Source organism: Trachurus trachurus, assembly GCF_905171665.1.
Source record: "Trachurus trachurus genome assembly, chromosome: 11".
NCBI classification, from domain to species: Eukaryota; Metazoa; Chordata; class Actinopteri; order Carangiformes; family Carangidae; genus Trachurus; species Trachurus trachurus.
In genome coordinates this window covers 328,000-342,500 of record NC_139904.1, presented here as the reverse complement: position 1 = coordinate 342,500, position 14,501 = coordinate 328,000, and the positions used below count along the sequence as shown (strand labels likewise).

General features: G+C 45.6%; 1 protein-coding gene across 1 annotated transcript in view; it reads right to left on the bottom strand.

Annotated features, from left to right (window-relative positions):
• LOC310993812 (zinc finger protein 40-like) overlaps positions 1–8,710 on the bottom strand; it is a gene marked incomplete at its 3' end in the record, with an annotated part of 22,754 nt that extends 14,044 nt beyond the window's left edge. Inside the window, exons 1-2 of the mRNA XM_083982291.1 lie at positions 8,609–8,710; positions 4,445–4,532 (exon numbers count right to left, since the gene is read on the bottom strand). Of these exons, the coding sequence (XP_083838417.1) occupies positions 4,445–4,484 (40 nt within the window). The 5' untranslated portion in view covers positions 4,485–4,532; positions 8,609–8,710. The remainder of the gene's footprint in view (positions 1–4,444; positions 4,533–8,608) is intronic.
• Positions 8,711–14,501: the final 5,791 nt, after the last annotated feature.

Below are 14,501 nucleotides of genomic sequence, written 5' to 3'. Positions count from 1 at the left end.
GCGTTTCAGTCAGATTCAGTGACATTCCTCCTTTAAAAACACATTCTGTTAATCAGCCGATTCCTCGATATCACAGAACTGTAACTCATGTAAATAAGTGCAATAAAACCTTCAAGTAAAAAGCTGAAACTTCCTCAACACACGATTTTTGGGGCTACGATTCCATTCAAAATGGATTTTTGATTCAAAACGATTAGATTCCTAATGATTCCTGCTTCAGTCTGTCGTTGTTAAAGGATCCTCATGATCTCCTCCGGTCTGCTTTACAAGACAGAACGACTGAAGTGTCTTTAAACATTTATTGAGTTTTAAACATTTATCCATGCTTAGATGAACTGTTGAAACTGTTGCATAAGAGCAATATCATGTATTCATTAAAGCTGTACAGAAAAGAAAATTGAATGTGATTCCACTGTGGGTCTTAACATCAGTGTAATAACTCATCTATCAGACGATGGAGAACAAACTTGGTGCAAAAATCTATTTTTGATTAAATCCGGGATGAAAGTGTGGTAGTTTTTCCCACATTGGATAATGCAGGAGCATGGATTATAGCTACGTCATGTTGCTACGATTCATCAGCCACTGATATTGGATCTGTCATCCATCAATCAAACGTCTGAGACACACACACACACCGAGCTCGGTCTCGCCTAGAGGTCGACCGATAGTGGATTTTTAAATTCCGATATAATAACGATAGTTTGGAGCAGGAAAAAGCCGATAGCCGATTAATCGGCCGATACCCCCCCCCCCCCCCAAAAAAAAAAAAAATTATATTAATTAATTTTTTTTTTTTTTTTTATATAATAATATATAGCTATTAGCTAGTGTAAAACTAAAGGATGTGGGACACTGAATCATCCCTGGACCCTGTGAGTGACAAACAGCCAAACTCCACACGTGAGTTTGTTTACATCAGAACAGCTGTAGTGAGGACGTGACGCTGCAGGAGAGGAGACTGTAACTAAACAGGACACGTTAGCTCGTGGTGTGGTTACGCCGTACATTAACAGGTGACTGTTTCACTACAATTAGCCTAGGCTACTGTGTGGAAAACCCATAGACTGTAAAAAGAAAAACCACGCTGTAATGATCGTGATCGAGTTGGACGAGTGTGTTTGGAGCTGACGGGAGGAGAGAAAAAAGAGAGCGAGACGCACGTAGCGGCCGTGATGTGACGACCCCGTCCCCGCTGAGGAGGAACTCGCTGTTATGGAACAGGACCTAAACCAAGTCGAGTAGAGCCGATAGAGCCCAACGTTGTAGTGTAAAGAGCCATTATTGTGCGTCTGCCCCAACTCTGCGACGCTCTCTCTTCCTCCTTCCCGTCTCTCTCTAGCTGTCCTTTCAAAATAAAAGCACAAAAAGCCGGAGGGGAAAAAAAAAAAAAACACTGACTCGTGAGCTGGTGGCGGTGAGATATTTAGCGTGGCAGCCGCCACCACATTATCTATGCAGGAACCCTGTACATATATGATTAAGAGAAAATACTACAGTGTTTCTCATTAAATAACAAGAGAGTTTCGTTCCAGTCAGCCCCTCCACCTGCCGCCTCTCTCTTAGTGCGGTCGCACCGCACCGCACCTACCCTCACCTGGGTCACTTCTCCGCTGCTGCCGCTGCACACGCCCCGTCTCCCTCTCTCCCCTGCTCTGTGTGTGTGTGAAGAGCAGCCCCGCCCCTCAGTGATCAGAGAGACAGAGAGCGGCAGGGAAGAAGCAGTTTATGGCGCTGTGGAAAAAACTGCAGCCATCGGCCACTATCGGAACCAAGTTCCGCTGATTCCGATAGTTTGTAAAACGTCCTATCGGCGCCGATTAATCGGCCAAAACGATTAATCGGTCGACCTCTAGTCTCGCCCCAAACATTGAATATCCTGCCCGCTCGATAACGACCAATCAAATTCGTTTTCCTGACTCGGGTAAACTCGTGTTGCAGCTCTTGACAACTCGGCGCGACAAACAGGACAAACGGACATTACTGTAGCTACACCTTTAAAGGGACAACGAGGAGTTTTGTTAAAGTGAAGTGTTTCCACTCTACATTTATGAGCCTCCGCACCATGAAATTCTTTGACCGGTGCAAGACAGACTCATGTTTTCATTCATCAAGAATTAAAGTCAGAGGTTGGAAGACGATCACATACCGTCGTAGTTCCCACCATAAACGGAGATTCGGCGGCGTTATTCTCATGACTCGCCACGAAACCGAAAGTAAAGAAACGCTGGTCGGCTCGCCCAGCATTTCCACCACCACTAATAATAACAAAATAACCATAGAGACAAAACCATAGATTTATCTAAAATGGACCATTAACAAGTGGTAACGGAGATTCATCCACATTAACGTGAGACTTTTTTATTGTCGCGGAATTTTTCATTCTGCCGATGGAGAAACTCCTCGTTGTCCCTTTAAATTCTAAGGAAATGGATTTTCCTTAGAATTTGTTTCATTTTTTTATTTTTATTTTGGGACATTTTATATGAAAAATGAAAAATGAAATGAAAAATCTCTGGGACTTTGATCAGAGCATCGTGTGACTTCCTGTCTGATGACAGGTCAGAGGTCACAGCTTCAGTCCAGATGTTGGCTCAGCTGTTTGGAGCCGTGGAAACGGGGGCGGGGCCTGTGAGCAGCTGGAGCGTCGGCGTGGAAACGAGTGCAGCCCAAACAGGAAGTGGCGATGTGGTAAACAAACAGAGGGAGACACAGACAGAGGAGAGAGGAGCTGGCAGCGCCGCTTCACACCCGGTCTGTCAGCTACACACACACACACAACACCCGGCCCGCAGCCAATCACAGCGCAGCGCCGCCGCAGCCTCAATATGCTCCAACCGGCTGTCGCTCACACACACACACACACACACACACACACACACACACACACACACACACACACACACACACACACACACACACACACACACACACACACACACACACACACACACACACACACACACACACACACACACAGCAGCCATGTTGGTCTCCGTGACGCCTCAAACCTCAACACAACAAACCTTCACCTGAGAAGACGTCAAAGGTCAAAGGTCAAAGGTCAGCGTGGCCTTAGTTGTAGAAGAACACACACACACGAACTGAAGATAAGTAATGATTAAAGGGACAGTTCAAGATTTATTCAAATGATCCTCTCTCCATAACCCCTATAGTCACAGCAGCAGGTTCATCACCTTTAACTATCGGTGCATGTTGTTGTGAGATGGGCGGGGCAGAGCCGTGAGCTGCTCAGAGCTACGCTACGGAGGCTCATTATGGGATTTCTTGGTTTCCCTCATCAAACTCATCAAATACACAATCCAACAACTCCACAACGCTCTGGTGGACAAGTTGTGAGCTGCACATTCACCACGCTATGAGATAATTATGTAACATTACGACACATGAAGCAAATCCTCAGAACTACTTTCTCTTCTGAAATCCCTCCGCCCAGCAGCAGCCGTGTCTGGAATGTAGTTCCGGCTGCATTTCCCTCTAAAACAACTCTGTGTGGTAACGTTGTGTTATTATCTCATAGCGTGGTGAATGTGCAGCTCACAACTTGTCCACCAGAGCGTTGTGGAGTTGTTGGATTGTGTATTTGATGAGTTTGATGAGTTTGATGAGGGACAGGGGACCTGGACCGTTCACTGAGCAGCTCACGTCTCTGCCCCGCCCATCTCAAAACAACATGCACCGATAACTAAAGGTGATGAACCTGCTGCTGTGACTATAGGGGTTATGGTGAGAGGAGGATCTGAATAAATGTTGAACTGGCCCTTTAATCATTACTGAAGGTTCATCTGTCCACCAGTCATTAACTTTGATGATCTACCTCTTTACTTTGCCATCCCATAGTCGTTGTCGTTTAGCTCCATTATTTAACCTGATGCAGCATTTTATTGTGTTGTGATTAACGGGCTGGTTCATCATTAAAGGAGCAGTTCACCACTGTGGAGCTCGTTCTTAACAGGCAGGTGAACCGAGGGGACGAATCAGTTTTCAGCTCATTTCCTCCTCTAGTTTCACCTCCTTTGTCTCCAACACGCCGTCAAGCAGCCAACTCAACGACTCACTGACTCACTCACTGACTCACTGAACGACTCAACGACTCACTGACTCACTGAACGACTCACTGAACGACTGAACGACTCACTGAACGACTGAACGACTCACTGAACCACTCACTGACTCACTGAACGACTCACTGACTCACTGTTTCCTCCTGATGAACCGACTATTGAACTCGTTTCTTCTCCTTGTGGCTCTTTATTCTGTTTCTGAGCTGAATGTGAGTTTGACCTGTTGAAGTGGCTGGATTTGATTTTCAGTGTGTGTGTGTGTGTGTGTGTGTGTGTGTGTGTGTGTGTGTGTGTGTGTGTAGGGGGGGGGGGTGAGGACACACACGACTCAGGTCAAAGGTCAGAGAGGCATCACTCACCTTTCAGGTTCTTGGGGTTGTTCTGTTTGGTTCGCGGCATCTTCACTGCTGCATCGTGGAGGAAGAGGAAGACGAGCCGGGTCCTGGTCTACACACACACACACACACACAGAGAGACACACACACACACACACACACACAAAGAGAGACACACACAGAGTGAGAAGCAGCTCAACATGCTCTGCACAGTTCAGTCGGTCTCTGTGCTGCAGCTGCTCCGTCCAACACAGACTCTGATTCAGCCTCAACAGGTGCTGCAACCACACACACACACACACACACACACACATACACACATATATACACACACACCACCAGCCTGAGTTGTGTAGAACCGCAACAATTAATCGATTAATGGAACAATAAGCGATTATTAAAGTATCATCATCTAATAACTGGTTGTATGTTAGATCACCGTGCAGCTGACACTCTGTTGTTATCAGCATGAAGCAGTGAACAGGCTGTTTAGAAACACACACACACACACACACACACACACACACACCCCTCACATGAATATGAACCTGTGTGTTATTTGAATACCTTAGCGTTAAAGCTAGAGACTGAATCTCCTTGTTGTTTACAACTACTTCCTGGTAGAAAACCAGCATGAGAACAATAGTGACGGACGAGAGTTTCACTATATTTATCTATATCTCATTTTTCATGTCACTATATCACCGTTTAGACTAATCTGATGTTTGTAAAGTTTATAAAACCAATGATTGGACAAACATTACTATTTACGTGTGCACATTTTTGTAATTAGTCATGGTTATCATAGATTAGCCGGGCTAACGGTTAGCTACCTGTTTAACTTTAATAACTCAGTGACTCAATAAACGCTCCATGAAAAAATATTTTCTCCAGCGGATATCTGAGTTCCAACATGACTGAGCTAACTGGAGTAGTTTCATGTCGTGTCCCACAACGGGAGGGTTTTAACAGCTGACGTCCTGCTGTTAGCTTAGCTACTGTTAGCTTAGCTACCGCCGTTAGCTTAGCTGCTGTTAGCTTAGCTACCGCCGTTAGCTTAGCTACTATTAGCTTAGCTACCGCCGTTAGCTTAGCTGCTGTTAGCTTAGCTACCGCCATTAGCTTAGCTCCCGCCGTTAGCTTAGCTACCGTTAGCTTAGCTACCGTTAGCTGTCCCTGTCAGCTGAGCCACTGATGCTTTCTAGACACTGTGATTCCCCCAAACTGAATAAATACAACACATAGCAACACAAAACACACACACAGAAATAGTAATGTTTCTTCAATCATTTCAGATTTGTCTAAACGGTGAGTGATATTTATTTTTTTCGTAGGATGAGTCCGGGAAAGTCCCGCCGTTCCCGCCTCTGATTGGCTAGAAGGACTCTCGCCTGATTGGTTGTTTGTTTTGGCTGTGAAACGGCTGTGAAACGGCTGTGAAACAGGCTGTCGGCAGTGTGATAAGTGTCTAGATCTACCTGGACTCTCTCTCTATCTGGCCTGTCTAACCTCTACTGCTCTTTTTACTGAACTTAACCAACTCCTTTCTTCGTTGCCTAAACCTAACCAATGGCACAATTACACTTCTCTCAAACTCTAAATATAAACTTGGAATATAAATTTAAAAACTAAATTTTTCGGAATGTGAAACCAGCGGGGATCGAACTGGGATTCACCACACCGCAGGCGAAAACACAAACCGCTTCGCCATGGCGTCTGATTACATCATGTACTTCAGTCGTGTGTATTTTAGTTTACTACAGTACTGTTGTGAGATGACGTCAATCGGAGGAGAATTCATCCAGCCAATCAGAGGCGAGGAAGGCGGGACTTTCCCAGACCTATCCTACGAAAAAAAATATCGCAAACGGTGATAGGGCGTGAAAAATATGATATATAGCTAAACTCTGGTTCGTTACTATTGATCTCATTCACATTACAGCTGGTTTTCTACCAGGAAGTAGAATGTAAACAACATGGAGAGTCGGTCTATAGTGTGTAACTTGTATCGCCCCCTAGAGGATCTCTGTGTTATTACAACGACACGGCGGCAGCTCAACATGGCGTCTGGCCCGGTGGAACCGCCCCCCCCCCCCCCTCCCTACAGCTACCGTTTCTCTCTCTTTCTTCTGTCGAACAGGAAGGCTTTTTCTCTTTAGTAGCATCCACTTCTGAACCTCTCTGGCCGCGTTCAGACTGCAGGCAAATCTGAATCAAATCTGATTCCTTCTCATATCCGTATATTTCTAGGGCTGACTGTCCACACTGTTTTTAGCAAGTGTCCAAATCTCTGTTCAGACTGAGACGCATCTGTCCAAATGAGATCTGAAACTACCTCCTGGAGGTGGTTTTGCAAAAATCGGATTTCATGTGATTTGAGACTGTTCAGACTTAACTCATTGAGTGCCAACCACGTAATTTCTCGTTTTTCGTTCCCATGCGTTGAGTGCCAAAAACGTAATTTTACGTTTTTTGCTTTTTTTTTAAATTATGAAAATAGACACTTTAATACACATTATATGTAAATTTGGGGACTCTACGACGAGGAGAACTGAAATAGATGACGATCAAAGTCACATGACAGCTCATGATCTGGAAGTTTTTATCATAACTCGGCTTCTGCAAACGAGTTCTGCATGCAGATGCAGCAGCTGCTGCAGCGCAGCTGCTCTGCTCTCACCCACGCTGCTGCTCCAGCTGCTCGAGCTGCTCGGAGCAGAAACAGGAAGCTCTCAGCCGACAGTCCGCCCGGTCTTCATCTGGAGCAACACCGTGTCCTCCCCAAAGTCCTCCCGCGGTAAAATCTGATGGTCTCTGGGCCAAAGCAGACCGGCATCACCGACCCGAACCACAGAAGGACCGCGACCACCGGCGGGACCGGTCTTCCCGAGCCGCGGTGGCCGACTGACCCTCACGTTCCGCGGGGAGAAGCTGTGACATGGCACGGTGCGTCTGTGTTATTGTTGTTTAGTGGCGCCCCCCCCGCCCCCGATGGTGGTTTTGTGAATAGAACAACCACTGTTGTATATATTTATCTTATACGAGCCCTTTGATCCAGAAATGCGAGTGTCAGAAGAGCGACAGACACAAACAGCGCACCTTTCATAAAAGACGCTCTATCTCCTTTTCTAGAAAAAAAGGAGGGATTTTGGTGAAACCCAGCCATGTTTAGCTTGACTTTTCTCAGGAACGGAGGCACGTAGAAACAAACGGTTTGTGGCCACTTGAAGCATTAAGTTAAACCTTTCAATAGAGCCACAGTATGTGTTGGTGGCAATAATATAGAATACACTTCGGCTCTACATAAAAAGTCAAAAATGGTCTAAATTGCCGGTACACTTGACTAAAACTTTGGAAAGGAGCGCGGCACTCAATGAGTTAAAAAGAGCAGTCCAGTTCCTATCTGGATGGGCTAAGAATCGGATTTTGTCTGGCAGTCTGAACGCGGCCTTGGTGGCTCCTTCAGGTTACAGTACAGTACAACGCGTTACTTCCTGTGCACCAGCGCGGGAACGTCGCTCCAAGACACCAAACACACAAAGAACTAATCCTGAAGAACACGGCGAGGTGTTAGAGGAGCTGAACAGCTTCTTCAGCGGTGGATCATCATCATCATCTCCTCTGTAGCAGCTGATGGTGTCAGACCACTTCCACAGAGATGTGTCCATGACTCTAACCAGAATATTCATAATGATTAACATGTGTATGTCAATAAAGAAGTTGTGCTGTCACACACACGAGTCTGAGAAGTTGTTCAGGTTAGGACTGTTTTTATGTGAGTATGAATCTAAAAGCTGTGAGTGCAAAGTCTGGTGAATGTCTACGACTACGAAGTCTTCACTGTGAACACGGATTCAACCCACAAACTAGAAAACATGGACACGTCTTTGTGGAAGTGGTTTTACTCCACAGCGGCTTCAAACGGACATTTACACACACGTAGAAACTACACACTAACACACAACACGGTTTATTCTGTTTAACAACACGGTGCTGAGGCCACTTTACTCTGTTTAATGCAGCTACACAACATGTTACCATGTTACAGCTGCTATGTTATATATATATAGGCTATAGATATATATTATAGAGGCTCTGCTCCATCAGCATCATCCATCCCATCATGAACACAACCGTCAGCTGCAGCTCGTTGATCATGTACAGACGTAAACACACACACACACACACCTGCTGGGTGCTGGTGCAGCAGCATTACGTAACCTCCTCCAGCTGATGCTCCTGTCGCCGGAGCGATGACGTCATCACCACCTCAGGTGCACGAGGGGCTCGCGCTCACTGGACAGCAGCAGCAGCAGCAGCAGCAGCTCACCTGGGCGCGCGGTCACACCTGAACCTCCGTCGTTATGTAACGCGGAGCCGTGACGTCATCGAGGCACCGACCGGGTCTGGAGGTTCGCGCCAAATGAAATGACTCGAGCGGCTGCAGCGGCGCGAGGAGCTGCCTCCTTTACCTGCAGCGTGACGTCAGCAAAACAGCGCGTGGGAAGTGGGAACAGCGTAGCGCGAGCCCGCTGCAACACGTGAACGCCCTGTGAGCGCGAGAGGGGGGGCGGGGCCAGGGAAAACCCCTCACTGTCTCACTGCACCGACACACACACACACACACACACACACACACTCACACACACACACACACACACCGACACACACACACACACTCTGCCACAGGAACACTCCCTCGCGCTCTGCAGCAGAAAACACACACACACAAACACACAACACTGCGCCAAATAAAGTAGTGCGCTCACCTGCTCGGTCCAGCGGACTAGCACCGTGGTCGTGGAGCCTCAGGACCGACGCACCGCCGCGGCAGCAGCATGTCCGTCCGCCACCAGAACCTCTGGGCCGCTGCTGCAGCCGCGGACTCGAACCGGGGATCACTCCGCTCACTCCGCTCCGCAGCGGAACGAACCGAACCGAGCCACAGCAGCGCAGCGCGGTGCTGGGTCCGATCCCTCCGCGGCCTCAGGTGCAGCGGCTCCAGGTGGAGGGTCAGTGTGTGTCCGCGGGGCAGCGGGGCAGCGGGGCAGCGGGGGTGGGGGGGCAGCAGCGATGTTTGCTCCTTCAGCTCGTCGCTACTTTCTATTGCAGGAAACAGACACAGGCCTCTGACGTCAGCGGGGGTCCCGTCCCCGCCTCCCGGCCGAGGGGGGGGGGGCTGAGGGGGGGCACGACCCCCGACGGCCGCGGCGCAGCGACACAACACAACACTCACAGTAATCAATCAAAATGTACACTGCTCAGAGAAATAAAGAGAACACTTCAACAACACATTGTAACTCCAAGTATATCACAACCTGTGTGAAATCAACCTGGGATGATCATTTTGATTTACATTTATCATTTTTATGTAATTTTGTTCTCAACACACTCTAAATAACGATTTTAAACTGCAATATTTCATTAATTGAGATCTAAGATGGGTTTAAAGGGACAACGAGGAGTTTCTATTTGGTTATAAAAAAGTCTGATATTAATGTGGATGAATCTCCGTTACCACTTGTTAATGGTCCATTTTAGATAAATCTATGGTTTTGTCTCTATGGTTATTTTGTTATTATTAGTGGTGGTGGAAATGCTGGGCGAGCCGACCAGCGTTTCTTTACTTTCGGTTTCGTGGCGAGTCATGAGAATAACGCCGCCGAATCTCCGTTTATGGTGGGAACTACGACGGTATGTGATCGTCTTCCAACCTCTGACTTTAATTCTTGATGAATGAAAACATGAGTCTGTCTTGCACCGGTCAAAGAATTTCACGGTGCGGAGGCTCATAAATGTAGTGAGAAAACACTTCGCTTTTACAAAACTCCTGGTTGTCCCTTTAAGTGTTCCCTTTATTTTTTTTTAGCAGTGTGTTTGTATAGCACTTTACAACAGCCAGACGGTTCCCAAAGAGCTTTATATCAAAGCAATACAATAATACATAAAAACACAAGAAGGTGCTACTAGTGCTGCAGGGTGTTAAAGGCTCTAAAAGTGCATGAAGTTAAATAAAAACAGGTAAAATAAGTAGCTACACTTAAGAGCAGGACTTCCCTAGTCAGAGTTAAATGCTAATCTAAAAAAAGTGCGTCTTTAGCTTCGATTTAAAAAGGCTGAGGTCAGTAATGGTGCCACAGCCTGGGAGCTGCAACAGCAAAAGAACCATCGCCCCACTGTTTGAATCTAGACCTTGGGACCTTTAAAATCAATTCTAAAACAAACTGGAAATAACACAGTAACACAACACACAATAGCCTATTTTGTTTTTATCAGTCTATGGCTGCTCAACATGGAAGACGTCACCGCTGGTCATAAGGGGAAATTCAACATGTAGCGTTTAGAAAACAGCTGAAAACATGGTTTAGTGATAAGCAGCTCTGTGAACATTAAAGCTTCAGTAAGTGATCCAGTGGTTGTGTCTAACTTCCTGTCAGCAGATGGAGTTAGCAGCCCCCGCCCTCGTCATGGATCTATTGGTCCTCGTCCCTACGTCACCACATTCAGGCGCATCCCTTGGCTGCACACACAGAGAGGACTGCCCCTTTATGCCGTTCTCTCTCCTCATTGGATAAAGGTTGTAGGATACAAGGAAAGTTTTCTCCTGGGCTCAGAGCAGAGCAGAGTGACTGACAGACCCGTGTTTCAGACCAAACACTCTATAGAAGTGATTGCTGTCGGAAGATACAACTATTTAAGACTTAGGCCCAATTCCGATTCTATTTTTCATCCCTACCCCTAGCCCTTAACCCTTGCCCTTGAAACGGAGCTACAAGGGGTAGGGTTGAAAGTCAGCCCGTACGAATTGGGACACCACTTCAACAGTCACATACGTCATCAGTCGTCTCTGCTGCTTTCACATAAGCAGACGTGACGAGCTTTAGCCACAAATCCTCTATTCAAAACCACGTTAACTTAATAAAATAAAATAAAATTTAATGAAGATTGATCGGTTCATTGTAAAACATTTATTTATTGATGTAAATGTGGTGATTTCTGTATAGGCTACAGATCCCCCAGGCAGTGCTGCTTCTGTGTCCAAAACACATGAAGCTTCACTTTTAATTCAAACAAATTAATGCGACAATTGTTACATTTCATCAATGAGACGAGCATTTATCTCCTAAAAAGAATGTAACTACGCGGCGGTAAACCTTTAAAACCCTGCGGGTAAGTTAATTAGCGGTCGTCTTTTCCCCCGGGATGAGGACGGAGGTTGGCCGGCCGAGCAGCTCTCCGGACGGGGTGGTGTCTCCGTGACGAGCCGCTGATCTGCTCCACAGGTGGCCGCAAGATGCATTCTGGGAAACTTGCCATAGCCCTCGGTCCGTAGTGTGCCCCTGAAAAATCTCCGTTTCGAGGGCCAGATAGCCCTACCACTTCCCCCTAACCCTCGTCTGAACCAGAATTGGGACACCCCTACCACTTCACGTGAACGCACAAAACGAAGGGCCAAGGGCTAGGGCTAAGGGGAGAATCGGAATTCGGCCTTAGATTAACACAAACATTCACCTTACTTCTGCTTTAACTCTGGGTATAATGAGTAGAAGTATTGGCTGAAGTTGCTTTTCTATCTGCAGGTTTATAAACTCCACTATAGAGTGACTATATAGAGAGATAAAGATTAGTAATAATATGTTAGAATAAATCTATATGCATATAAATATAATATATAAACCTCAAATTAATTTACTGTATAGACTATAATGACTAGATAACTTGATAGATAATTTATGAATAAGGGGTGGGAGTAAATAAGTTTTACTTCTTCCCACTCCTTTTCCGATATGAAAAAACAAACAAAAAAATCAAATGATCTTTTTTTTTTTTTTTTGTTCATATGTTGTCTTTGCAAAGTTTTTATTTGTTATGTCTGTCCATTTCTATATTATGTTTTATTTCTTTTAACATGTCTGAAATAAACTAAACTCCCTGATTCCTCCAGCGGTAGAGCTGTGTCGCTGCTGCTGGTCGCTGCTGCTGCTGTCGGCCGTCGGCCCCCCTCCTCTCGGGGCCCCCCTCCCTCTCTGCTGCACATACTTTAGCACTGACGGTTTTCCCGGAGGTTCCTTGTTGTCAGGTCACGTTGTGTCCCTCCGCCACTAACAGCCGGGCTTTCCCATCACAGCCGCAGCAGGGGCGGAGCTGCGGCTCGGTGATGGGGGGGCCAGACCCCAAAACCCTGAAACCCTAAAACCCTAAAACCCTAAAACCTTAAAAAAAAAAACCTAAAACCCTCCACAACCAAGATGGACGAACTGAGGCCGAACCACAAACACAACCTCCATGTTGAAACAGCTCCACTACAACTGATACATCCTGTTTCTCTCAGACACTACCCACCCAAATAAAACTAACCCCAGACATTAGAATCTTTAATACAAAGGTTAAAATCTGGCTGAAACAAAATCAGAACTGTTTGCATTTTTAATGTGTCATGACTTGGTATGATTTTAGATGTATTGTACATTTTATAGTGTTGTTATGTAATTTTGATGTCTTTCTTCTTACCTTCTTTTTTTCTACTAAAAGCCGAACTAGGGACGGGAGTTGGAAACTAGCATCAGCTATAATCTCTGTCTGCAGAACATCAGTCACATTGACTTGTTGGTAACGAGTGGAAGTGTCACTAATTAACCTGCATTGTCCTGATCAAATAAACTGAATTAAATTAAAATTAAATTAAACAACAGAAGAATCAAAGAGTTTGACCAGTGGAAGTGAAATAAAAGGCACAAGAGTTTATTCTGTTTTCAAGTTTCAAGTTTCAATACTTTATTGCCATGTCAACAACATTGTTGATTGGGATTTGTTTCAGTGGGCTTCACACACTGACATAAAAACACAACATACACCCAGTACAGTAGCTACATGATAAAAACAGAGTAAAGTGCACAAAAGTAATAAATAGATAATCAATAAATCAATAGATAAATATAAATATGGCACATTAAAACAAACCCTGTCCCTCTAAATGGACCATGGTGTTTAAAATAATATTTCTGAGGTGTTGAGGAGTCTGTTTGTGTTCTTTATATTTAGACATTGAAAGTGTTATTGATCTGCTGTTGGTAACTCATGTCAGTCAACACTGAGTCTCCTCTTATAGCTTCAACATCAGTCAAACCAGCAGCAAAGCTTCATCATTATTATTATTGTTTTATTTCACTATCAGAGATGTAGCCTAGCCTAGCACCACCTAGCCGTTAGCTGTTAGCTGTTAGCTGTTAGCTGTTAGCCGTTAGCTGTTAGCTCTGTTTGAAACAGAATCACATCGAGCGTTTTGATGAAACGTTACAGTTTCAACGTCTCTTAGCAGCAACGTTCAGAATGACCTTTGTAACTTCACACCTACGTTTTCACTTGTGTTTCCGCAGCTCATATTTTCCGTAGCAGCAGCCCCCCCCCCCCCCCCCCCCCCCCCCATACACACACACACACACACACACACACACACTTCTGAGTAAAGGTCTGTGCAGCAGATTATTTCTTGTATGTGACGGTGTTGTCTCAGTCAGCAGTAGAACGGAGTTAAAAGTCTAAATCTTCACCTTCAGCTGCTGTTTGGGTTTCACACTGATGATGAAGACTCACAGCACCATCATCATCATCATCATCATCATCATCATCATCATCATCATCATCATCAGGGCCTCACGGTGCTGGTCTGATCTGGTCCTGAAACTTGTCTGCAAACGGCTCATTAAAGGGATAGTTCACCTAAAATTGAAATGTCCCTCATTACCTATCTACTCCCCCTCATGTGGACTAAGGGCTGGGAGAAGTTTCAGAGTCCTCCGTGGCTTCTCTGAGTTACAGGGGGTCTCGGCGTAGCAGTGCATGTCCATATAAGGGTTGCAAATGGATACCAACTGCGGAAGCTTCTCTTCCCGGTTCATTCAAATTTGGGCGAACCGGGAAGAGGAGCTTCTGCTACAAACAAGCTTGAAATATAGACTTATTAAAAAAATTTCCAGACAATTTCTCAAGTCGGGGACATTACATACGAGCAGCATGGAGGTATTTGGATGTTTTTTGGTGTGTCTTTTTGTTACCAAGACAGTTGGTATCCATTTGCAAC